The following is a 25596-nucleotide window of genomic DNA, read 5'->3' as shown; positions in this document are numbered from 1 at the left end:
ATCACTGTTAATATGCTGCGGACCACTGTTAACATGCACAGATCACTGTTAAAATGCCATGGATCACTGTTAATATGCCACAGATCACTGTCAACATGTCACATATCACCGTTAACATGCCACAAATTACTGTTAATATGCCACAGATCACTGTTAACATGCCACGGATCACTGTTAACATGCCACGGATCACTGTTAACATGCCTCGGATCACTGTTAACATGCAACGGATCACTGTTAACATGCCACAAATTACTGTTAACATGCCACAAATCACGGTTAACGTGCAACGGATCACTGTTAACGTGCAACGGACCACTGTTAATATGCCACGGATCACTGTTAACATGCCACAGATCACTACTTGAGTTGTTTAACCTTGGTAGAGACAGTTGTCCCCAATCTCATTTGCAGCAAGTTGCACAGTTTGTGTCACGGACATATTTCCCTTCTGTGTGATGTCACCTCCTCGAAATCTCGTGACTTCGTTTATTGGAGCGTAAAACTCAGAAAGCATTCCCATAATTATGCAAATAACCTTACAAGATGATACGGTGGAATTCACCTAACAAACGCCACGTCCACATGGAAGAAACCCGTACATGGAAATGTGTCGGTGGCAATTTAAGTCGATCGTGGGAAAGTTCGCAAAATTTTTACCCAAGTTCCCGCAAAAATGCCTTAAATGAAACGTGACCTCCGAAATTCACAAATAAGCTGGAACGTTTGAGCCTGGGGCGAATTTTGATCGAAGAAATTTGATGCATAACGTATGTGCGTAGCAACTTGCACGGTATTTGTGCGAGTTGGGTCAGTGTAGTAGGCGAATATTTTGTATATGAAACAGTAATACTGTCTATTTACCTCTGATCAAAATTTTAATGAACATCGTTTTTTTAGCAACAAATTTTTTGCAAAAACAAAAGTTTCATTCTGGAATCCATCATGATCATACAACGGACGCTTAATCTGAAATGGACGTTTTTCATGTTTTGTTTATTCGCATACTTTGTGCCTCTGCGCACACAACAACCAACTTTGACTTGCGATGTTTCTGTGGTTTCTCGGAGAATCTGCAGCTTCGAAGTCGCAACCAGAATCCAATGCCTCGCAAGGTGAGTCGGAAAACAAACTTGATCTCGGCTCGCCGGGCTAAGGACGAAAGTATGTCAGGTTTATGGTTGGGTTAAGCCAGTGATTCCGTAACGTTTTACCTTTGAAATCATCAACTGGTTAGGTTCATTTCTCAACAAACAGAACTTCGGATCCACACCATGTCCGGTGCTTCCCCTTTTATGTAAACCATGCGTCAGCATTTCATTCCTTTGGATATTTGTCATAAAAAAATATCGCTTTCATTACTCCATTGTTTTTCTTGCTTCATGATTGGGTGTTGTAAGATTTCCAAAGCACATGTTTTCTTAAATAAACTTTTGATTTTTGTGTTCAAGCGGGAAAATAAAATTGGTCAAGCAGAATTTTTTCAAATGGAAGCTTTGATTTTCTTCCATACTTTTCGCATTCTTAGCTTTTTTTCAAACAAATTTAACTTCATAAAAAGTTGTTTTTAGGAATTGTTGTTATGATGGAATAAACCGGATTCCTCAGCTGAGATGCTATCAAAGAGGTATCAGCATTGTTATTGCAGATTGGCATTTTAGTGAACATTAAAAGTTAAAAGCACTATTAAAGATTATTTAATGGCCCAATAAATAAACATGAAGCGTATAATACGAGTTTTGTGAGCTGCATACAGATGGTCAAAACAGTTGCTGTCTGTATTCAGTTTAAAAAAGGCCAAGTAAATGTTTATCATACATGATTTTAAAAAACATGGTTATTATGTTATAAGCATAAAAAAAAAAATATATGCATGATTCCTAAACTGCCATAGCAGAACTAAAGTCCCCGGCAAAAATGTACCATTTTGCTTTAAATGAGTTTTTTTAATTTGCCGTATCAGTCTCTGGTCTATGCCTACTTTTAATCTGGTACTTATTTACCAGTCAGTCTCTTACAAAATCAGTGCACCAGCAAGCATTATAGGCTTTAAATAAATAATAATATTGTGTAGCATCAATTCTGCAAAGTTCTAACTTGATTGTTGTTTTAAATATTAGACCACGGGAAATATTATCTTATATTTCAGCTCGTGGGACAAGTACCCATTTCATGCCAACACTCAACCCTTCAAACCCAACTGGTTGGTAATGTAACAAGTAAATGAGTCTAGAAAGTGAACTAGTGGCAACAGTTATGTCTTACGTGGGTCGATTTAGGCAGAATCACTTCATATAAGCCAGATTAAAAAGTTTGTAACTTTTGCAGAGGAGTTTTCGTTATTTGTGCAGATTATCAAAACGTTTTACAACACATAGTAATGCATTAGCAAATTTATATTGTACGAATTATTAGTAAATTTTCGCAAAAGTGTGCGGATGATGAAATCATTAAATTTTAAATTAACTGGCATATAAGCTACTCTCCCACAGTTTGCTGTATATTGTTATACCCTTGTGATCTAACTAATATTTAATTGCAATTTTGTGAGGGTGTTTAGTTACTGATGTTTAACATATGTGCATATTGCCTCAGCCCTTGCTCTAAATATCATTTAAAGTTTAACACATGTAGTGAATATTAGCAAGCATGCATGAAATCAGATATTAATTTATTTATAAACCATTTGAAGCTATTGAGTTTGGTGGAGAACCCAACTATCCAGGCAGTCGTTTCCAACGAGCAACTTGTCAGGAAACATCCACTCGTGTAAGATGTGGGTCCCCATTTCTAACAAGCAGGTTTAATTTAGGAACATGATTAACAGATGTAGTGTTATTCTTGCTGCTAGGCATAGTAATTAATAGGACATAACCCTGAGGAAGTCTCGCCAGATGGTGGAAACTTAAGTGCCAGAAGAACAATTCCTATTAATTAACTATTAATGGATTTAAACATAATTCTAAGAATAAAAAGGCCGCCCCACACTGTTGAAAACATTGACATGTTTTTTTGTTTAAAATGTTTCGTCAAGAACCTATGTCATCATTAGTTAAAGATGATGCGATTGGTATAGGTTCAGGATTGTATGGAGCTGACCTGACTGATGTCACAGATCGTAGATAAGGCTCACGTTAAATAAATAAAACATGTTAATGTTTTCAACAGCAAGGGCTGGCCTTTTTGTTCTCAGATTTGATTTGATCTCCACATCCTTTTTCCACCTTGTCTGTAAATGATATCAAGGAATCTCAGTCCCTTTCACCAGAAATTAATGGGTGATATTTGAATAGAATCCTCCTGTCGATTTTTCACATCTGTTTAAAATAGTTAAATTATTTTGTATTGTGTATAGAGTAAGCTGTATGCGATGGACTTGTTGCTGGGATTCTGATTTGAGATTTTGTTACCACACATCTTATAAAGGTCAGTGTGCATTGAAGCATGTTAATCTCTACCCTTTATTACACAACATTGCAATGTTTAATTGGATTTAAAACTAAAACATTTAAATCCAAACCTTGACATTTACAGTTATCCGGTTGAGAACTGAATGCCCTCCAGGTTTTGTCAACCCCCCAAGGTGTGATGGTAATTTAACCAATTGATTTTTAAATAAAACTATGTTTTTTGACTTTTATTTTTGCATCATTTAACTTTCTGATACTCATTAAAACATAGAGCCATTATACCACAAGTTTTGCAAATTAAAAGATCCAAATGGTGCTATTAAATCTTCAATTAATTGAAACTGTGGGTCAAAAGTTAATAAATTTTTTTTCAAACACTTTTTTTAGTTTTTCATGCCATTATCTTGTCTTTGGTCAAGTGTTTCATTGAAATTCACCTTCAATCTGCTCCTTCATAGCAGTGCAATTTATCACATGTAATTACCAGCACAACAAACTACTTTAAATTTGGCAACAATACTTGTACTATCCCACTAAAGTTTGCATTACATGTGCTTACGTTCAGTGCCAGCTTGTACATGTAGTAATTATTTCCAAGTGCAAAATATTTTTTGCATCTATACGAAGTATTATGTGAACATATTGTATATCAAGAGTGACACATTTTATATTTTTAAAAATTAAAAAATCAAGATTGGGCGGGAAATTAATTGGTTTGCTGATAAGTGAACTGCATGTTGACATAGTTTTTGAAAGCACAACAAACTTAATTTTGTCATGTTGTTATGAGAAATATTTGCCATTATGTTAAGATATCAATGAATGTGAATCAAATCCCTGCTTGCACGGTGGAAGTTGTGAAGACAAAATAAATGGTTTTACTTGTGTTTGTCCTGCTGGCACATTTGGGGATCTCTGCTACAAAGGTAATCCATAACAATCCGCGATATTAAAGTTTTTTTGTCCAAATGCACACAAAATTTATTTCATTTAAACTAAAATATTTATTTCATCTCCAGAATGTGGGCCACCGCCAGCGATTATAATAGGAAGCTACCAACCTCAGCTTCCAACTTACCAATTCCCAGTCACTGTAACTTACACATGTCCAAATACATACACTCTTGAAGGTGACCCAACTATTGATTGTTTAAATGATGGAACATGGACCAAAACTGTGGCTCCTTCATGTCGGATCAACAGTAAGCAACTTACATTCCTACCTAACCAAGTATAGGAGACTCATTTATCAAAAATCCCAAAAGTAGTCTATCTTGATTAAGTTAGGGTGGTCAAAAAGAATCATTGAAAATCTTTTTGTTATCATTCCAGCTTGTGGCTTTCCACCAACATTAAATCAGGGAAGTTATTCTCCAAATCAATTCACTTACTACCCTGGTACAGCAGTGACATATTTATGTAATAACGGATACGACATATCGGGGAATAATGTAAACTTGTGCAAGTCAGATGGGGAATGGAGTGAATCAACTCCGCCACAATGTCTACTCAGAGGTCATCTATTACAAATGATCATTTAGTTTAATTATTAAGGGTTAAATCTGTCTAATATCCTGTTGATTTCAAAATGATAAATCAAATAGATAAAAAAATTAAGATATATTATATTCATATTTTTTCACCAACTATCTGCAACCCTTCACAAAATGTCCTGCTATGCAAATAGAAGTATTACTAACATTTTGTTCAACAGAATGCCCAACACCCATTTCTGTATCTGGTGGAAGTTACAGTCCAGTCAATTCCCGTTTCGTCCCTGGTGTAAGTGTGAGTTACACATGTCTGTTTGGGTATGAGCTGATTGGAGCCATAGAAATCACATGCCAAGATGATAAAACATGGAATCCGCCAAACTCACAAAGTTGTAGTTTAATAGGTTGGTGGATCTGGAATAAAATAATCATGCTAATGTTTGTAAATATGGTTTGAATAAAACCTGTTAAATGGGAATGGTCTTTAACAAGAAATGTCCTTTAAAGTATGGTGCTAAGCTCTGTTCTCAGCCAGAAAAGTCAAATATATTTTGTTGAGAAATTGTTTGTTGATTTTAGTTTGTCCAAACCCTCCAAGTATTACAATGGGCTCAGTGGATCCACCTAGTGGCACATTTCGTCCTGGTGACTCTGTTACTTACCAGTGCAACAACAACTACATAATGCATGGTTCACCTGTTTCAACTTGTCAACTTAACAAAGCTTGGTCTGCAACTCCAACATGTGTGGAAGACATTAAAAGTATTGTAAACTTATTTTTATTTAAATAAATTATAAAATAAATTGGTTGTGATGGTTGGTATCTTGTTTGTTGTGATGGTTGGTATCATGTTGGTTGTGATGGTTGGTATCTTGTTGGTTGTGATGGTTGGTATTTTGTTAGTTGTGATGGTTGGTATCATGTTGGTTGTGATGGTTGGTATCTTGTTGGTTGTGATGGTTGGTATCTTGTTGGTTGTGATGGTGAGTGACATGATGGTTGTGGTGATTTGTATCATGATGGTTGTGATGGTTGGTATCATGTTGATTGTGATGGTTGGTATCTTGTTGGTTGTGATGGTTGGTATCTTGTTGGTTGTGATGGTTGGTATCTTGTTGATTGTGATGGTTGGTATTATGATGATTGTGATGGTTGGTATCTTGTTGGTTGTGATGGTTGGTATTTTGTTGATTGTGATGGTTGGTATTATGATGATTGTGATGGTTGGTATCTTGTTGGTTGTGATGGTTGGTATCTTGTTGGTTGTGATGGTGAGTGACATGATGGTTGTGGTGATTTGTATCATGATGGTTGTGGTGATTTGTATCTTGTTGATTATGATGGTTGGTATCTTGTTGGCTGTAATGGTTGGTATCTTGTTAGTTGTGATGGTTGGTATCTTGTTGGTTGTGATGGTGAGTGACATGATGGTTGTGGTGATTTGTATCATGATGGTTGTGATGATTGGTATCTTGTTGATTGTGATGGTTGGTATCTTGTTGGTTGTGATGGTTGGTATCTTGTTGGTTGTGATGGTTGGTATCTTGTTGGTTGTGATGGTTGGTATCTTGTTGGTTGTGATGGTTGGTATCTTGTTGGTTGTGATGGTTGGTATCTTGTTGGTTGTGATGGTTGGTATCTTGTTGGTTGTGATGGTTGGTATCTTGTTGCTTGCGATGGTTGGTATCTTGTTGTTTGTGATGGTGAGTGACATGATGGTTGTGGTGATTTGTATCTTGTTGATTGTGATGGTTGGTATTTTGTTAGTTGTGATGGTTGGTATTTTGTTAGTTGTGATGGTTGGTATCATGTTGGTTGTGATGGTGAGTGACATGATGGTTGTGGTGTTTTGTATCATGATGGTTGTGGTGTTTTGTATCATGATGGTTGTGGTGTTTTGTATCATGTTGATTGTGATGGTTGGTATCATGTAGATTGTGATGGTTGGTATCTTGTTGATTGTGATGGTTGGTATCTTGTTGGTTGTGATGGTTGGTATCTTGTTGGTTGTGATGGTTGGTATCTTGTTGATTGTGATGGTTGGTATCTTGTTGGTTGTGATGGTTGGTATCTTGTTGGTTGTGATGGTTGGTATCTTGTTGGTTGTGATGGTTGGTATCTTGTTGGTTGCGATGGTTGGTATCTTGTTGTTTGTGATGGTGAGTGACATGATGGTTGTGGTGATTTGTATCTTGTTGATTGTGATGGTTGGTATCATGTAGATTGTGATGGTTGGTATTTTGTTGGTTGCGATGGTTGGTATCTTGTTTGTTGTGATGGTGAGTGACATGATGGTTGTGATAATTGGTATCTTTTTGATTGTGATGGTTGGTATCATGTTGATTGTGATGGTTGGTATCTTGTTGGTTGTGATGATTGCTGTAATGATGTTTAATGGTTGTTATCATAATGATTGTAATGGTTAGTGCCATGATGGTTGTTTGTGTTTCAGTGTGCTTTCCACCTCCTTCAATTGACCATGGCTCATTTGAACCCGTGAAGCAAACATACAATGAAAATGATGTGGCAACTTACTTATGTGATGATGGTTCAACACCAGCTAGTTCAACCACAAACATTTGTCAGAATGATGGAACTTGGTCGGTAACAGGTGCTTCTTTACCAACCTGTCGTGCGCGTAAGTCACAAACACAAATAGGTATGGTTAAAGCACTACTTAGTAAGCTTAAATCATTGTAACGAGTAAATAATAGTAGTATGCATTTAACTTATTAAATCACTAATTTTGTACAAATCAAAGGTCTGGTGACATAAAAGTATAATTTGATGAATTAGAATGTCAACCACCACCAACCATTACTGGTGGAACATATAGTCCAATCAAGGATGTGTATGGAGAAGGAGAAATGGTCACTTACACATGTGTTAATGGTGAAACACCAACCGGGACCACAATGAATCAATGTTTAAGTTCAGGCACATGGTCTTTAACTGTAGCTGGTGCTAATCTACCAACATGTGGTGCAGGTATGCTTTGTATTGAAATAAATGTAAAACTTTTAACTTTCACATTTGGCTTGAACAAAGTACCAGATGCCACATAATATGATTTTGTTGTGATTGTGTTTTTGTTTGTAGTTTGTTATTCACCTCCAGCGATTGATCATGGTTCCTTGGCACTAGTAAAAGACTTTTATGCTGAAAATCAACAAGTTACTTACTCATGTAACGACGGTTCAACACCAACTGGCACAACCATGAATACTTGCCAGAATGATGGAAGTTGGTCTTTAACTGGTGCTTCGTTGCCGTCATGTCCTGCACATAAGTGTTTGTTAGAGTTGTTGTTCTTTATTTAAGTGAATTAGTCAGGGGTTCTTAAAATGGAATGACGCCCCTCCCCCATAGGGAGTGGGCAGTTAAACGATTCATTTTTCTGCAAAATCCAGTTCCAGTTGTTGTTGCTTTGTTTGTCAAAATATTGACTAACCATAGGGGCAAATGCATCCAGAGGTGGCTAAACCATTTTTCTAGAGACTAATTTTGATCAAAATTTGTTGATCTGGCATGGATCTTTCGAAAAATCACGAATGATCGACCACCTAAATGATTCATTTTTGCACAAATACCGTCAGAATTTTTTGCTCCATTTTCACGATATGTTTCATCAGTAACTAGTTGATTGGAAATACTCCAAAACCCCAATAAAACTGCCCCAGACACCCTAGAATTCGCGTTCATTTCATTCAACCAGAAAATTGACCCCTATGCATCCCTGGTTTGCTCTGTGACGTGCACCTTCCATTGTGACAGAGGTCTATAAGGTGGGCGTTTTCCGCCACCAAAGCTTATTTTCATAGAAATATCAATATGCGTCCTGAAACATCTGGTTTGAAAGCAAAGCCCTCCAGTAATATTACCCATCCCTCCAGTAATAATTGGTTCTAAAAATAATCAAAATGCTGTCTTGAATTAGATTTTTTTCTAGGAGAGGGGGCGGAAGTTTTAATAAATAATGCAACGAGAGCCTGACCAAAAAAGTTTTAGAACCACTGATTTTAGCAGACTCAAAAATATCCAAAATGTATATATTTTTTTATTTGTTTACCAGTGACTTTTTTCAGCATGCAACGAACCACCCTCTATTGCTGGAGGGAGTTTTGGTCCAATCACAGGTGGGTATCCACCGGGTACAGATATCACATACATGTGTGCATCCACTCATGAACTGGTTGGGGATGGTACAATAACATGTGGTGCTACAGGGACTTGGAGTCAGATGCCCTGCTGTGTCAGGATAGGTGAAATTAGTTTTAGAGTATTTAACAAGAGTATTTGCTACATAATATTTAATAGATACATTGACGTATTTCCATTTTAATCAGTTGGTTCCTCCTTGTGAAAAACGTTTTTAACATCCATGTGTTGTTTGTACGGCTGGGAAATTTTGTTTATTTTTTTAGCATGCAACAAACCACCAAACATAGCTGCTGGCTCATTTACTCCTGTTCGGGATCAGTATAACTCTGGTGATATGGTTACATACAGTTGTTCTGATACTACAACACACATACTGCTTGGAACTGCACAAGTTACTTGTAACGACAAAACTTGGAGTGAAATCCCTTCCTGCCAACCCAAAGGTTTATTAAAATATCTATTGTATATAACCTGTGTGTACCTGTGTGACCGCATCAAATATGAGTGTCCATGAAATATTTACAAAAACTTTTTTTTTTTACAAAAGTTTTTCGGTATATAGGTATGGTTAAGGCACTACTTAGTAAGCTTAAATCATTGTAACGAGTTAATAATAGTAGTATGCATTTAACTTATTAAATAACTAATTTTGTACAAATCAAAGGTCTGGTGACATAAAAGTATAATTTAATGAATTAGAATGTCAACCACCACCAACCATTACTGGTGGAACATATAGTCCAATCAAGGATGTGTATGGAGAAGGAGAAATGGTCACTTACACATGTGTTAATGGTGAAACACCAACTGGGACCACAATGAATACTTGCCAGAATGATGGAAGTTGGTCTTTAACTGGTGCTTCGTTGCCGTCATGTCCTGCACATAAGTGTTTGTTAGAGTTGTTGTTCTTTATTTAAGTGAATTAGTCAGGAGTTCTTAAAATGGAATGACGCCCCTCCCCCATAGGGAGTGGGCAGTTAAACGATTCATTTTTCTGCAAAATCCAGTTCCAGTTGTTGTTGCTTTGTTTGTCAAAATATTGACTAACCATAGGGGCAAATGCATCCAGGGGGTGGCTAAACCATTTTTCTAGAGACTAATTTTGATCAAAATTTGTTGATCTGGCATGGATCTTTCGAAAAATCACGAATGATCGACCACCTAAATGATTCATTTTTGCACAAATACCGTCAGAATTTTTTGCTCCATTTTCACGATATGTTTCATCAGTAACTAGTTGATTGGAAATACTCCAAAACCCCAATAAAACTGCCCCAGACACCCTAGAATTCGCGTTCATTTCATTCCACCAGAAAATTGAACCCTATGCATCCCTGGTTTGCTCTGCGACGTGCACCTTCCATTGTGACAGAGGTCTATACGGTGGGCATTTCGCGCCACCAAAGCTTATTTTCATAGAATTACCAATATGCGTCCTGAAACATCTGGTTTGAAAGCAAAGCCCTCCAGTAATATTACCCATCCCTCCAGTAATAATTGGTTCTAAAAATAATCAAAATGCTGTCTTGAATTAGATTTTGTCTAGGAGAGGGGGCGTAAGTTTTAATAAATAATGCAACGAGAGCCTGACCAAAAAAGTTTTAGAACCACTGATTTTAGCAGACTCAAAAATATCCAAAATGTATATATTTTTTTATTTGTTTACCAGTGACTTTTTTCAGCATGCAATGAACCACCCTCTATTGCTGGAGGGAGTTTTGGTCCAATCACAGGTGGGTATCCACCGGGTACAGATATCACATACATGTGTGCATCCACTCATGAACTGGTTGGGGATGGTACAATAACATGTGGTGCGACAGGGACTTGGAGTCAGATGCCCTGCTGTGTCAGGATAGGTGAAATTAGTTTTAGAGTATTTAACAAGAGTATTTGCTACATAATATTTAATAGATACATTGACGTATTTCCATTTTAATCAGTTGGTTCCTCCTTGTGAAAAACGTTTTTAACATCCATATGTTGTTTGTACGGCTGGGAAATTTTGTTTATTTTTTTAGCATGCAACAAACCACCAAACATAGCTGCTGGCTCATTTACTCCTGTTCGGGATCAGTATAACTCTGGTGATATGGTTACATACAGTTGTACTGATACTACAACACACACACTGCTTGGAACTGCAGAAGTTACTTGTAACGACAAAACTTGGAGTGAAATCCCTTCCTGTCAACCCAAAGGTTTATTAAAATATCTATCGTATATAACCTGTGTGTACCTGTGTGACCGCATCAAATATGAGTGCCCATGAAATATTTACAAAAACTTTTTTTTTGACGAAAGTTTTTCGATCGGTTTTCACAAGAAACTCTTGTTTTTTTGTGACAATCGATCAATAAAAGAAATTCCTAATTTCCTTGCATGTATAAAGTGCTTTTGGTGGGTTTAAGTATGATTTTTACGAATGTTCAAAATCAAATAGCTAGGATCTAAGTGGTTAAATAACAGCATGTTAATCTCCATTGAAAGAGTGAAGTTTGTTGTTTTAACTGCTATTACCATGACAACCATGCAATGTTTTTCAAGCATGCAATGAACCACCCTCTATTGCTGGAGGGAGTTTTGGTCCAATCACAGGTGGGTATCCACCGGGTACAGATATCACATACATGTGTGCATCCACTCATGAACTGGTTGGGGATGGTACAATAACATGTGGTGCGACAGGGACTTGGAGTCAGATGCCCTGCTGTGTCAGGATAGGTAAAATTAGTTTTAGAGTATTTAACAAGAGTATTTGCTACATAATATTTAATAGATACATTGACGTATTTCCATTTTAATCAGTTGGTTCCTCCTTGTGAAAAACGTTTTTAACATCCATGTGTTGTTTGTACGGCTGGGAAATTTTGTTTATTTTTTTAGCATGCAACAAACCACCAAACATAGCTGCTGGCTCATTTACTCCTGTTCGGGATCAGTATAACTCTGGTGATATGGTTACATACAGTTGTACTGATACTACAACACACACACTGCTTGGAACTGCAGAAGTTACTTGTAATGACAAAACTTGGAGTGAAATCCCTTCCTGCCAACCCAAAGGTTTATTAAAATATCTATTGTACATAACCTGTGTGTACCTGTGTGACCGCATCAAATATGAGTGCCCATGAAATATTTACAAAAACTTTTTTTTTGACAAAAGTTTTTCGATCGGTTTTCACAAGAAACTCTTGTTTTTTTGTGACAATCGATCAATAAAAGAAATTCCTAATTTCCTTGCATGTATAAAGTGCGTTTGGTGGGTTTAAATATGATTTTTGCGAATGTTCAAAATCAAATAGCTAGGATCTAAGTGGTTAAATAACAGCATGTTAATCTCCATTGAAAGAGTGAAGTTTGTTGTTTTAACTGCTATTACCATGACAACCATGCAATGTTTTTCAAGCATGCAATGAACCACCCTCTATTGCTGGAGGGAGTTTTGGTCCAATCACAGGTGGGTATCCACCGGGTACAGATATCACATACATGTGTGCATCCACTCATGAACTGGTTGGGGATGGTACAATAACATGTGGTGCGACAGGGACTTGGAGTCAGATGCCCTGCTGTGTCAGGATAGGTGAAATTAGTTTTACAGTATTTAACAAGAGTATTTGCTACATAATATTTAATAGATACATTGACGTATTTTCATTTTAATCAGTTGGTTCCTCCTTGTGAAAAACGTTTTTAACATCCATATGTTGTTTGTACGGCTGGGAAATTTTGTTTATTTTTTTAGCATGCAACAAACCACCAAACATAGCTGCTGGCTCATTTACTCCTGTTCGGGATCAGTATAACTCTGGTGATATGGTTACATACAGTTGTTCTGATACTACAACACACACACTGCTTGGAACTGCAGAAGTTACTTGTAACGACAAAACTTGGAGTGAAATCCCTTCCTGTCAACCCAAAGGTTTATTAAAATATCTATTGTATATAACCTGTGTGTACCTGTGTGACCGCATCAAATATGAGTGCCCATGAAATATTTACAAAAACTTTTTTTTTGACGAAAGTTTTTCGATCGGTTTTCACAAGAAACTCTTGTTTTTTTGTGACAATCGATCAATAAAAGAAATTCCTAATTTCCTTGCATGTATAAAGTGCTTTTGGTGGGTTTAAATATGATTTTTACGAATGTTCAAAATCAAATAGCTAGGATCTAAGTGGTTAAATAACAGCATGTTAATCTCCATTGAAAGAGTGAAGTTTGTTGTTTTAACTGCTATTACCATGACAACCATGCAATGTTTTTCAAGCATGCAATGAACCACCCTCTATTGCTGGAGGGAGTTTTGGTCCAATCACAGGTGGGTATCCACCGGGTACAGATATCACATACATGTGTGCATCCACTCATGAACTGGTTGGGGATGGTACAATAACATGTGGTGCGACAGGGACTTGGAGTCAGATGCCCTGCTGTGTCAGGATAGGTAAAATTAGTTTTAGAGTATTTAACAAGAGTATTTGCTACATAATATTTAATAGATACATTGACGTATTTCCATTTTAATCAGTTGGTTCCTCCTTGTGAAAAACGTTTTTAACAACCATATGTTGTTTGTACGGCTGGGAAATTTTGTTTATTTTTTTAGCATGCAACAAACCACCAAACATAGCTGCTGGCTCATTTACTCCTGTTCGGGATCAGTATAACTCTGGTGATATGGTTACATACAGTTGTACTGATACTACAACGCACACACTGCTTGGAATTGCACAAGTTACTTGTAATGACAAAACTTGGAGTGAAATCCCTTCCTGCCAACCCAAAGGTTTATTAAAATATCTATTGTACATAACCTGTGTGTACCTGTGTGACCGCATCAAATATGAGTGCCCATGAAATATTTACAAAAACTTTTTTTTTGACAAAAGTTTTTCGATCGGTTTTCACAAGAAACTCTTGTTTCTGGCACGTGGTTTCTTGCTTTTAATGAATGTCGCACCAAGTGAAATAATAATACTTACGTCACTAACAATGACGAATTACGTTTGTTCATTATAAAGTCAAACAGTAACAATTTGACATGCGGAGATTTCACAGTATGACCCTCCAGAAGATATGTAGAATGACGTCAAGCCAAATACAAGTCTTCTGATTGGTAGAAAATTGTTGAAGTCTCAGCAAGGCGAAATAATAGTGGAGAAAGAAAAATGTGACGGAATTAAAAAAAGCATTGTTTCTCGTTTTTATAGTTAGGCAATAGAAAATTAATTTAAAAAACCTATTGATATTAATAAGTGTCAATGTTCTCATTTTCATTTCAAACACATTGCGTTGGGAACCATTTTATTGAACACGATCCAAGTATGTCATACATTCCAGTGTGCACAAGACCACCAGACATCGCAAACGGACAATTTACAGTTGATCAAATGGAATACTCACCTACAGAGTTTGTGACGTATAGTTGCATCTTATCTGGTTCAACCACTTATTCCTTGGTTGGGAATAACATTGTCACATGTTCACAAACTGGCACATGGTCTCAACTTCCGTTCTGCCAACCTTCAGGTTGGATTAAAACTTTGTGTTCAGGTTGTTTATTAAATTCTGCATTCATTTTAATACAAGAGGTAAAAAATAAGGTTTTATTTTGTATTTTGATTGTTTTTAAATCAACTATTCTTCCCAAACTAGAACAGAACGACATTGTTCTGTTTGTTTAATAAATCTTTCCTATTAATCTTGGCTAGGTTGTGGAAGTGCTCCTCCCCCACCTGCTATGGGCACGATGTCAGGTACACCGAAAGCATCATATGATGTTTGTGATCGCATCAAGTTTGAATGTCCTTCAACCGCTCCAGAATATAATCTCTGTCAGAGCAACGGGCTGTGGTTGGACCCGAACTCAGCGAACATTTGCACCCCGTGACCTTGAACGTTGACATTGTCATAAAACTAACCACCCACTTGTTAATTCGATTAAACCTGCAGAGTGGTGGAATTACAGTCATTGAATTGCAAGTTTAGTGCAGATGTCCATGATCAGTTTTTTTTTATATGACCTAAGAGTGAATATTTTCCACAGATAATCATCAACTTTATGTTGTACATAAGAATGTCAGGGAGACTTGGTCCTTGATAAATTTGGCGAATTAACGTTTTTTTTGTAACACTCGATTAATGACGCTGTTTTAGATTTAAGCCTCCAACCTGCTTTGTGGTGATTCTTGACGTTTTCAGGCACTGATAATTCTTTAATTTACATCGTATCCCCTATACACACATTATTACCCACAATCAACCCTTCCTTGCAGCAGTGTAATGAGTGGAATAAACAATTGTGTTGAATGTGGTTTGGTTAACCATACTTAGGTAGGGTAACTCCATGTAATCCGATCCCTCCGTTATATAATGTCGAAAACATTAGCCAGTGTGACGGGACGTGGTCAAACCCGACTGGAGAAAACACTTGCATGTTTAACCCGTGATAACCCACAGTGTCAATATGTCCACAAGCGTGTTGATTCCTGTGATATTTTCGGTTCCAAATTACCCGACTGGACTCATCAATCAAATCCTGCTGTCTCGAACCGTAATTGAAGTGTGTGTTTTACCAGCATAGCAAATATAGTTAATAACTGGAGATTCTGCTTTGTTAAGGTTGTCTTAACGTAAGTCAAACAAATATTAGTTGGGAGTAAATCATTGCGAAACATCACTGACTAAAAGTTAGGCCTTCCATTTTGCCGACATATTGGGCAACTAAACATAAAAAGTCTCTGTTGTTCGGTACCTAGTATAGGGTGCCCTGCAGATCGACGTTGACCGAAAGGTACCATAAAGTGGAGACTAGTGTGCCTGCTAGTGTGAAAGCTAGCACAGTGCCACTCAACAGCTGCACTGATGAGACCTTACAGGTCGAAACAGTGCGTGTACACACCCTGTCTGCAGCTTTGCAATATTATGGCTTTTTTTTGCACTTATAAACATAAAAACATTTCCAAAACGACAAATCTATGCGTTGATTTTGTATGAGGTCGTCACGAATAGGGTAACCACCCGTGTGAAGTGTGGGACAACATACTGATCATACGTCACAGAAACCAGTGCTTGTATTGCGTAATGTTCTGCGTGCAGCTTTGCACAAGTATTGCATAATCCTATAATGTGACCCAAACGATTTGTCCATCGAATGTTCTCGAGTAAAGTGATTCATTCAATATCCTGTTTACCACATAAAATGTTCTCCTATGCTTATGTCACATCACACCTATGTTCTTGTATTATATTACTTCAAGCGCCTCATGATATCACGTGACATTATTGACCAATCAGCGTTCAGAATGGAGAGCTTTAAAAAAGCCCAGTGTTTACCTGATAAGCTTATTATATTATATTCGTTTGGATTCTATCAACATTATATTGAAGATAAGCTGCAGACAGATGGCCACTGTTTCGACCTAAAAGGTCTGATCAGTGCAGTTTGGTCAGCAAAGTCGTCTGATAGTCACACCAGCTGTACTGATCAGACCTTTTAGGTCGAAACTGTGGCCATCTGTCTGCAGCTTATACGCAATTCATATTATTGGCTCCACATTGCTTATTATATTAAAGAGTTGTAATGTACCGTTTCAATGAATCATATAACAGATTTCAATACAATAATTACTCGGAGAATTATCCAAGGTCTGATTTCTTTGCAAGACGAGGTAGAAGAAATTATTACAACCCAAGAGACTCCTCCCGCGTTAGCGTCATTGAGACACTTAAGAGTTATTTACAATACAAACCAGCAAGAATATTTTTGTGCAGGAGAGTTAACAAACGTGTGATTTGCAAAACTATTGTGTGTTTGTATGCCGTAAATACTATATCTGTGACCCGGCATATTTAGGTGTATTATCCGGTGCAGCTCATCTCAATTCAGTTAAAGCTGTAGAGTAAAATTAACGTTTACTAATCGCAAAAGACGAAAATGCGAAACAGACTTCGCGAATCGCATCAAAAGATTAACTGTATTCACAAATGCCTTTCATTTCCATAATTTCGTATCTTTTTGCATCTGAAACACATGTTGCACAATTTGCAGTTGGGTGTGATTCAATAAACATGACTTTTGCGTGTGATTACCATTTGCTTGTTCCGTCACAGACCCTCCCTTGTCTGCTTGTACCACGTGATCGTCTCATGGTGATTTCCCTACAACCGCCGGCAACTAAGGTGATATTTCGAACTGTTTTTTGTGATGTGGTTTCCGTTTGAAAGTAATTTGAACGTTTTTCTCTCCCCCATCTTGTCAATAATTTTCGTTCAACCAACCCAGATGCAAATAGTAAGTTAGTATTTATTACGTCTATCGCAATTTACAAACTAATTTGTTTCATTGTCTTATGTTCGCCAAACTGCGTCTATCGACTTTCAGTTATTAGGACATGTTTCAACCACGCCACAAAATCTGCACCCACCGTCAGTTTTCTGTTCAAATCTGTTTGTTGAAACGTTTTGCCGTCGCCTTAAAACAAATTTCACAGGTGAAAAGTCGTTCAATTGAACCTGGTGTTCTAATATAATCGAAGAGTAAGTTGGAAGGGTTCACACCCCAATCTCGTCCGTCCGCTCCCAAACACATCAGTCGAGGTGGAGAGTCATCGACGGTTTCTAAAATAAGTAGACGTCGGCGCTGAGGTAAACGCTGTGCCGGCCCGAGCTACCCGCGGCAGTCACAGCTGGACGTCATCGCCTCAAGCCCTCACGCATTATTGTGGCAAGTATTGCGTGAAAATTGTCCGTCTTATGTTTCTCAGGATTATGCAAACTCTGTCCGAAGAAGCCAAGGGGTTAAGGCAAGCCGAGCTAGAAGTACATTTACGTAGAACTTACAGTATGAGGATTAGCAAAGTTTGCGATACCACGGACGCAATCTTATCAGGATGGAGTCTTCCGCATGTTTTCGACCCAATCAACCATACGGGCTACGCTACGCTACCCTACACGTGTTGTGTGTTGTGGTTATTTACAATTATGGCCACGTCTGCTCATTGTGTAGCGTTTACATTCAAATTACTCAATGTAGGCAGTTGTTGGTGTCTGGAGTTTATATTGCGCCAAACTTTTTCACGAGGGCGAAACAGAAAAATTCCAGTTTTTCTTCTTCATGTGTTTCAATATTTACAATCCTGGGCGCAAACCTATTTTATATCTGAATAAGTTAAAAAAAAACAATAAAGTTTGGCGTATTGTAAATAAAAAAATAAAATTAGGACGCGCGTGTTTCTCATTCAAGGAAAAAACAGGTTTTTTTGTTGCTTCTTTTTCAGATCCACAAGATTCAGGCAAATCGACGGGTTAATTTATAATAAGCCACAATTTTCGTGTGGTTTGGGCGGAGGAAGTTTCACCGCGGAACAATAGAAGGGCTGCAATCTGGAGGTGGTTCGGCGTCGGGTTTAAATATCAACAGTGGTTCGACTGACCATCAACGCAATAAACAATGGTGGAATCCATCATGATGATACAACGGACGCTTAATCTGAAATGGACGTTTTTCATGTTTTGTTTATTCGCAAACTTTGTGCCTCTGCGCACACAACAACCAACTTTGACTTGCGATGTTTCTGTGGTTTCTCGGAGAATCTGCAGCTTCGAAGTCGCAAACAGAATCCAATGCCTCGCAAGGTGAGTCGGAAAACAAACTTGATCTCGGCTCGCCGGACTAAGGACGAAAGTATGTTGGGTTTGTGGTTGGGTTAAACGCCCTGTTTAAAATCTCGGCCAAGTTTGGCCGCAATCGACTGCACTGATAAGAAACGAAGATAAAAATTTTGCCAACAGCTTAACTCGTCTAAAACTATCTTGTCATGCGTCGTGCCCTCAGGCAACGGTAGGTACTTTCCCTAACTCATATGCGTGAGTTTTGCGTCAGCACTTTCTGAGCTTTTGCCCCCAGGAAGAAAAGATACAAACAAAAAACATACCATCAGAGGCACGATAAGAAAAAATATTTTTTATGTTTAAGCGGGAAAATAAACTGAAGCAGAAAAATTTAAAATGATTGCATGAATCGGGATTTAAGAAGTGCATACAGTAGGTTAAGAATCCACATGAAAGCATTTAGTTTCTGCGATGTGTTTTTCGGTTGTAGATCAAAACAAACATGAAACATGATAACAATTAAATACAGTGTAATCAAAATTAATTAATAAAATACCAACCAATTGATCAAAAGTTGCTCATAGGAATTGTTGCTATGATGGAACACAAAGCTTCCTTCAGCAGAGATGCTACCAGAGAGGTTAGAATGTTGTTTACATTTTATTGGATTATATTTAATAACGTTTGTTGGCAATTTGTGATTCAACAAATTTATTTGTAAAGATCCAAAATAATTTGGCCATGTATGTATTTACAAAACGTTTTTGCCAAATTTGTCTTTGTTGATGATGGTTGGGTGCAAAATATTTGGAGTTTATAACTTTGAAAATGAAAGCCAAAGCTAAAATGCTGTTATTCATTAGTAAACTTTTCGAACACTAACTGCGTTCATCATCAGTACTACAATGAGTGCATGCAAGAAAAGCGTCTGGGTTATTAATGATGGTTGTATAATATAGAAAAAATCCTTGCATTGTAACTGCTTCCACAAATGGTGTTACACTGCCCTCGTTTTAGACATAAATTTTAAACCAGTTGCCAATTTCATCAAAAGTTAGTACACTTATGTATGTTTGGAAATTGTTGTGTTGGAACGCAAACCTGCTGATGGGCCACATATGGCCCTGTGTGCCATGGTTTTAATACAGAAGCAAGTTACCTCTGATACAGAAGCAAAAGAATCATAACATGAAAGCTTTTTCTTTAGCTCGTGTGACAAGAACTGATTTCATGCCAACAGTCAACCCTTCAAACCCAACTGGTTAGTTGTGGTAATGTATTTCTAAATTATGAATGCTTAAAGTGTTTGGTTTGCAGTTAATTTTCCACATAAAGAATAGCTGCTTTTGTCCCGAGATTTATGTTGGCAGAAGTTGGTTTTGTGAGTGCACATTTGATTAAGATGTTTCTTCAAACCAGTACAGGATAAAGGTGGCTTTCCTATATGTTGAAAATTAAAGTAAACGCTTTGGGTGTTCAAAATAGTGACGATTACTTCGATGACCTCTGTTGGTAGAAGTTGGTTTTGACTGCATATTTTTAATGAATAAATGAAGGTTAATAATCCACAGTGATGTATCAGGGAAAAGTAACTGAATAAATATAATCAGACCCTGTACTTAAGAACATTTTTTAAGTTGTATTACTTTGTTGAAGCTATTGAGTTTGGTGGAGAACCCAACTATCCAGGCAGTCGTTTCCAACGAGCAACTTGCCAGGAAACTTCCACACGTGTAAGATGTGGGTCCATATTTCTAACAAGCAGGTTTAATTTGTTTCATTTAGTTGCGTAAAATATAAATCTTCTGTCAGTCAACCTGTTTGAATGCAACTTTAGTTTCATCTAAACAGAAAGATAATTAAAAAAATTGTTGGGTATTGTATTGTGTATAGAGTAAGCTGTATGCGATGGGCTTGTTGCTGGGATTCTGATTTGAGATTTTGTTACCACACATCTTATAAAGGTCAGTGTGCAATGAAGCATGTTAATCTCTACCCTTTAATACACAACATTGCAATGTTTAATTGGAGTTAAAACTAAAACATTTAAAACCTTGACATTTACAGTTATCCGGTTAAGAACTGAATGCCCTCCAGGTTTTGTCAACCCCCCAAGGTGTGATGGTAAGTTAAATATCAAGACATGGATATGTCAATGTTGCCCCTTGGAATTAATGTATGAATTTGCTAAACATTAACAGACATAAATGAATGTGAATCAAATCCCTGCTTGAATGGTGGAAGTTGTGAAGACAAAATAAATGGTTTTACTTGTGTTTGTCCTGCTGGCACATTTGGGGATCTCTGCTACAAAGGTAATCCATAACAATCCGCGATATTAAAGTTTTTTTGTCCAAATGCACACAAAATTTATTTCATTTAAACTAAAATATTTATTTCATCTCCAGAATGTGGGCCACCGCCAGCGATTATAATAGGAAGCTACCAACCTCAGCTTCCAACTTACCAATTCCCAGTCACTGTAACTTACACATGTCCAGATACATACACTCTTGAAGGTGACCCAACTATTGATTGTTTAAATGATGGAACATGGACCAAAACTGTGGCTCCTTCATGTCGGATCAACAGTAAGCAACTTACATTCTTACCTAACCAAGTATAGAGGACTCATTTATCGAAAATCCCCAACGTTGCCTTTAAAACAAGCAAGCATATAAATTTTCACTTTGTGGTAGCTTTCAGTCAACATCAAGCCTTTGGGTTTCTAACTGTCAATGATTATTATGGACATGGCTCTTTTCCATACATACACACATATATATACATATATATAAATGAATTGGTTTTGCAAAAAAAATTAAATGTTTTCCCAAAATTTTCTTGCTTGTCCCCATCTTTTTTAAAAATCTTTTTGTTATCATTCCAGCTTGTGGCTTTCCACCAACATTAAATCAGGGAAGTTATTCTCCAAACCAATTCACTTACTACCCTGGTACAACAGTGACATATTTATGTAATAACGGATACGACATATCGGGAAATGATGTAAACTTGTGCAAGTCAGATGGGGAATGGAGTGAATCAACTCCGCCACAATGTCTACTCAGAGGTATTCTATTACAAATAACCCATTGGTTACAAAAAACTATTTTTTTCGGTTTAAGGTTGTATTTTTTTAACAAATTTATCTAATTGATTCTGGTATTTACATGCTAGCTATTGACATAAAAGTGAACTGTAACAAATAGTTACTGAGTAAAAACAGAAAAAAATCAATCTGGCAGACAGCTTTTGAGATGTTTAAAATTCGAAAAATATATTTTGGCCTGAAAATGTCATCATCAGTTTCTGTGGAAGGCAAAACACAGAAGCAACGTAAAAAAACTAAGTTGGATCTGTGTTGAGCATACTTAGCAACCATATACACGCTGTAATCGATCAACAGCCTGCCAGGGTGGCTTGGTTCCATGATCCAGTAAAGTTTAAACTACTGATTTTATATCTAAAATAAATAGTATGAAACCAATAACCTTTTGTGTTAGGTACTTAACTTTTTTCTTTTTGCCTTTCCTTTTTGGCAGTTGGAGAAACTGATGCTGCCTTTTTTAGGCGAAATATATTTTTCTCAATAAAAATCCATCTGAGCTGTCCACAGATCGGTTTGTGGATTTAATATATAATTATGAAACCAATACAAAGTTTTTGTGTTGTACAATATGAATTTGCAAACAATTTAATAAACTCAATCAAAGTCAAATCGAGTGAATCCAAAAGAGTTGAGATATGTATTTATGCATATTTTTTCACCAACTATCTGCAACCCTTCACAAAATGTCCTGCTATGCAATTAGAAGTATTTCATAAACTAACATTTTGTTCATCAGAATGCCCAACACCCATTTCTGTATCTGGTGGAAGTTACAGTCCAGTCAATTCCCGTTTCGTCCCTGGTGTAAGTGTGAGTTACACGTGTCTGTTTGGGTATGAGCTGATTGGAGCCATAGAAATCACATGCCAAGATGATAAAACATGGAATCCACCAAACTCACAAAGTTGTAGTTTAATAGGTTGGTGGATCTGGAATAAAATAATCATGCTAATGTTTGTAAATACGGTTTGAATAAAATCTGTTAAATGGAAATGGTCTTTGACAAGAAATGTCCTTTAAAGTATTGTGCTAAGCTCTGTTCTCAGCCAGAAAAGTCAAATATATTTTGTTGAGAAATTGTTTGTTGATTTCAGTTTGTCCAAACCCTCCAAGTATTACAATGGGCTCAGTGGATCCACCTAGTGGCACATTTCGTCCTGGTGACTCTGTTACTTACCAGTGCAACAACAACTACATAATGCATGGTTCACCTGTTTCAACTTGTCAACTTAACAAAGCTTGGTCTGCAACTCCAACATGTGTGGAAGACATTAAAAGTATTGTAAACTTATTTTTATTCAAATAATTTGTGAATTAAGAACTGTGGTTGTAATTCGGTTAACTATCGTGTAAATATAAAACATGAAATTCCATTGACATGAGTCCATCCACTGGATTTCAAAACCAGAACAGCACTTGAGGGTTTGTAAAGGTTGGTATTATGATGGTTGGTATCATGTTGGTTGTGATGGTTGGTATCTTGTTGGTTGTGATGGTTGGTATCTTGTTGGTTGTGATGGTTGGTATTTTGTTGGTTGTGATAGTTGGTATCTTGTTGGTTGTGATGGTTGGTATCTTGTTGGTTGTGATGGTTGGTATCTTGTTGGTTGTGATGGTTGGTATCTTGTTGGTTGTGATCATGATGGTTGTGATGGTTGGTATCTTGTTTGTTGTGATGGTTGGTATTTTGTTGGTTGTGATAGTTGGTATCTTGTTGATTGTGATGGTTGGTATCCTGTTGGTTGTGATGGTTGCTATCATGTTGGTTGTGATGGTTGGTATCTTGTTGGTTGTGGTGGTTGGTATTTTGCTGGTTTTGATGGTTGTTATCATAATAATTGTAATGGTTAGTGCGATGATGGTTGTTTATGTTTCAGTGTGCTTTCCACCTCCTTCCATTGTTCATGGTTCATTTCAACCAGTGAAGCAAACTTACAATGAAAATGATGTGGCAACTTACTCATGTGATGATGGTTCAACTCCAGCCGGTTCAACCACAAACATTTGTCAGAATGATGAAACTTGGTCGGTAACAGGTGCTTCTTTACCAACCTGTCGTGCGCGTAAGTCACAAACACAAATATAAATAGGTATGGTTAATGCACTACTCAGTATCCTTAAATTATTGTAACGAGCAAATAGTAGTAGTATACATTAAACCTATTAAATCGCTAAATGTGTATGTATGTAGCTATATTCCCAATTAAGAATCTTAACGATTTAGAATGTCCGTCACCACCAACCATTACTGATGGAACATTTGGTCCAATCAAGGATGTGTATGCAGAAGGAGAAATGGTCACTTACACATGTGTTAATGGTGAAACACCAACTGGGACCACAATGAATCAATGTTCAAGTTCAGGCACATGGTCTTTAACTGTAGCTGGTGCTAATCTACCAACATGTGGTGCAGGTATGCTTTGTTTTGGAATAAATGTAAAACTTTTAACTTTCACATTTGTCTTGAACAAAGTACCAGATGCCACATAATATGATTTTGTTGTGATTGTGTTTTTGTTTGTAGTTTGTTATTCACCTCCAGCGATTGATCATGGTTCCTTGGCACCAGTAGAAGATTTTTATGCTGAAGATCAACAAGTTACTTACTCATGTAATGATGGTTCAACACCAACTGTTACAACCATGAATACTTGCCAGAATGATGGAAGTTGGTCTTTAACTGGTGCTACGTTGCCAACATGTCCTGCACGTAAGTGTTTGTTAGAGTTGTTTTTGTTTGTCTGAGTGTTTCATGAAGTGCTTTAGCCGTTTTTTTTACCTGGTGCGGGGGATCGCCGCTCCTAGCGAGGTTGAAAGTTTGGGTAGAGTGGTGCAAATGTGTTTATGATATCCATCTAGTGGCCAATCGGTGATTTATCCACGTTAGTACTCCTGTGTGCGGAACCTTTACAATAAATTATAAGAAATTTTGGGCTGTTTGTTGGTAAAACGGGATTACAAGAACTCCTCCTAAATTAAACTTACTCACAATGGTTGCTGTGATGCTTTAATAGTCGTTATGTTGACGAAAATAATTTTAGCTTACTGGCTAGTAGTTTTGTACTTGACCGAGCATGGAACAAACTTAAATGTGTAACCAACCTACCGTTTGCATTTTAATTGACAAAACTATGCATTTAAACATCTGGTTCGAAAACACAGCCCCTTCCCTTCTGTTAATGATTTATGTTAAAAATAATCGAAATGATGTTTTTGAATTGGATTTCTTACGAAGAGTGGGGATCGCAAATTTTGACAAATAATGCAACGAGAGCCTGATCAAAAAGTTTTAGAACTGCTAATTTTAACAGACACAAATATATTCAAAATATTGTGAAATATTAATATTATCTGTATGTCAACTATAATGTACTTCAAAATAATGAATACTTTCCTGAAATGGAGATTTTTTTGTTGATTTGAACAAATTTTAAGGGATTTTATTTTATTTTTTTTGTTCCAGGATGTTTTTGCTTAGTTATGCTTTTTTGAATTGTTTAATAGAAAAATCAATTACTTTTTGTACAACTTTTGTGAAAGCGGAATCTTGTGTGTCAGAATGTCCAGCACCACCAACCATTACTGATGGAACATTTGGTCCAATCAAGGATGTGTATGCAGAAGGAGAAATGGTCACTTACACATGTGTTAATGGTGAAACACCAACTGGGACCACAATGAATCAATGTTCAAGTTCAGGCACATGGTCTTTAACTGTAGCTGGTGCTAATCTACCAACATGTGGTGCAGGTATGCTTTGTATTGGAATAAATGTAAAACTTTTAACTTTC

At 37.0% G+C, this 25596-nt stretch overlaps 2 protein-coding genes across 5 annotated transcripts in view; both read left to right on the top strand.

Annotated features, from left to right (window-relative positions):
* The first annotated feature begins 909 nt into the window (after nucleotides 1-909).
* Nucleotides 910-15429, top strand: LOC145898901 (sushi, von Willebrand factor type A, EGF and pentraxin domain-containing protein 1-like). 4 transcript variants are annotated; one of them, XM_082987557.1, is made up of 27 exons: nucleotides 910-1115; nucleotides 1572-1627; nucleotides 2150-2203; nucleotides 2693-2801; nucleotides 3356-3426; nucleotides 3535-3591; nucleotides 4223-4336; nucleotides 4430-4612; nucleotides 4743-4925; nucleotides 5125-5307; nucleotides 5483-5665; nucleotides 7357-7542; nucleotides 7701-7892; nucleotides 8004-8195; nucleotides 8990-9166; nucleotides 9329-9508; nucleotides 9765-9908; nucleotides 10751-10927; nucleotides 11090-11269; nucleotides 11616-11792; nucleotides 11955-12134; nucleotides 12481-12657; nucleotides 12820-12999; nucleotides 13346-13522; nucleotides 13685-13864; nucleotides 14419-14607; nucleotides 14790-15429. In XM_082987557.1, the coding sequence occupies exons 1-27, from the start codon at nucleotides 946-948 to the stop codon at nucleotides 14966-14968; spliced, it is 4230 nt and encodes a 1409-aa protein (XP_082843683.1). In that variant the 5' UTR covers nucleotides 910-945; the 3' UTR covers nucleotides 14969-15429. The 4 variants fall into 4 exon arrangements, with proteins under 4 accessions (XP_082843683.1, XP_082843682.1, XP_082843684.1 ...); XM_082987556.1 differs by having other exon boundaries at nucleotides 9765-9956; XM_082987558.1 differs by lacking the exon at nucleotides 910-1115 and having other exon boundaries at nucleotides 1467-1627; nucleotides 9765-9956; nucleotides 14790-15428.
* Nucleotides 15430-19192: 3763 nt separating this feature from the next.
* Nucleotides 19193-25596, top strand: part of LOC145898347 (sushi, von Willebrand factor type A, EGF and pentraxin domain-containing protein 1-like) — a 30017-nt gene continuing 23613 nt past the window's right edge. The window contains exons 1-14 of the mRNA XM_082986774.1: nucleotides 19193-19330; nucleotides 19898-19951; nucleotides 20347-20455; nucleotides 20584-20654; nucleotides 20758-20814; nucleotides 20892-21005; nucleotides 21099-21281; nucleotides 21581-21763; nucleotides 22539-22721; nucleotides 22897-23079; nucleotides 23680-23865; nucleotides 24027-24218; nucleotides 24330-24515; nucleotides 25364-25555. Coding sequence (XP_082842900.1) covers nucleotides 19921-19951; nucleotides 20347-20455; nucleotides 20584-20654; nucleotides 20758-20814; nucleotides 20892-21005; nucleotides 21099-21281; nucleotides 21581-21763; nucleotides 22539-22721; nucleotides 22897-23079; nucleotides 23680-23865; nucleotides 24027-24218; nucleotides 24330-24515; nucleotides 25364-25555 — 1870 coding nt within the window. The 5' untranslated portion in view covers nucleotides 19193-19330; nucleotides 19898-19920. The remainder of the gene's footprint in view (nucleotides 19331-19897; nucleotides 19952-20346; nucleotides 20456-20583; nucleotides 20655-20757; nucleotides 20815-20891; nucleotides 21006-21098; nucleotides 21282-21580; nucleotides 21764-22538; nucleotides 22722-22896; nucleotides 23080-23679; nucleotides 23866-24026; nucleotides 24219-24329; nucleotides 24516-25363; nucleotides 25556-25596) is intronic.

Source organism: Ascidia mentula, chromosome 4 (genome assembly GCF_947561715.1).
Source record: "Ascidia mentula chromosome 4, kaAscMent1.1, whole genome shotgun sequence".
In the NCBI taxonomy this organism is placed as follows: domain Eukaryota; kingdom Metazoa; phylum Chordata; class Ascidiacea; order Phlebobranchia; family Ascidiidae; genus Ascidia; species Ascidia mentula.
This window is presented reverse-complemented; position numbering and strand designations above follow the sequence as displayed.

What these genes read in the sequence shown, in the direction of transcription:
- LOC145898901 (XM_082987556.1), top strand. Translation starts at nt 946, where the DNA reads ATGATCATACAACGGACGCTTAATCTGAAATGGACGTTTTTCATGTTT. An exon ending in TCCCCATTTCTAACAAGCAG is followed by an intron (nt 2,802 to 3,355) that starts GTTTAATTTAGG and finishes TATTGTGTATAG; the next exon opens with AGTAAGCTGTATGCGATGGA. An exon ending in CCCTTCCTGCCAACCCAAAG is followed by an intron (nt 13,865 to 14,418) that starts GTTTATTAAAAT and finishes CATACATTCCAG; the next exon opens with TGTGCACAAGACCACCAGAC.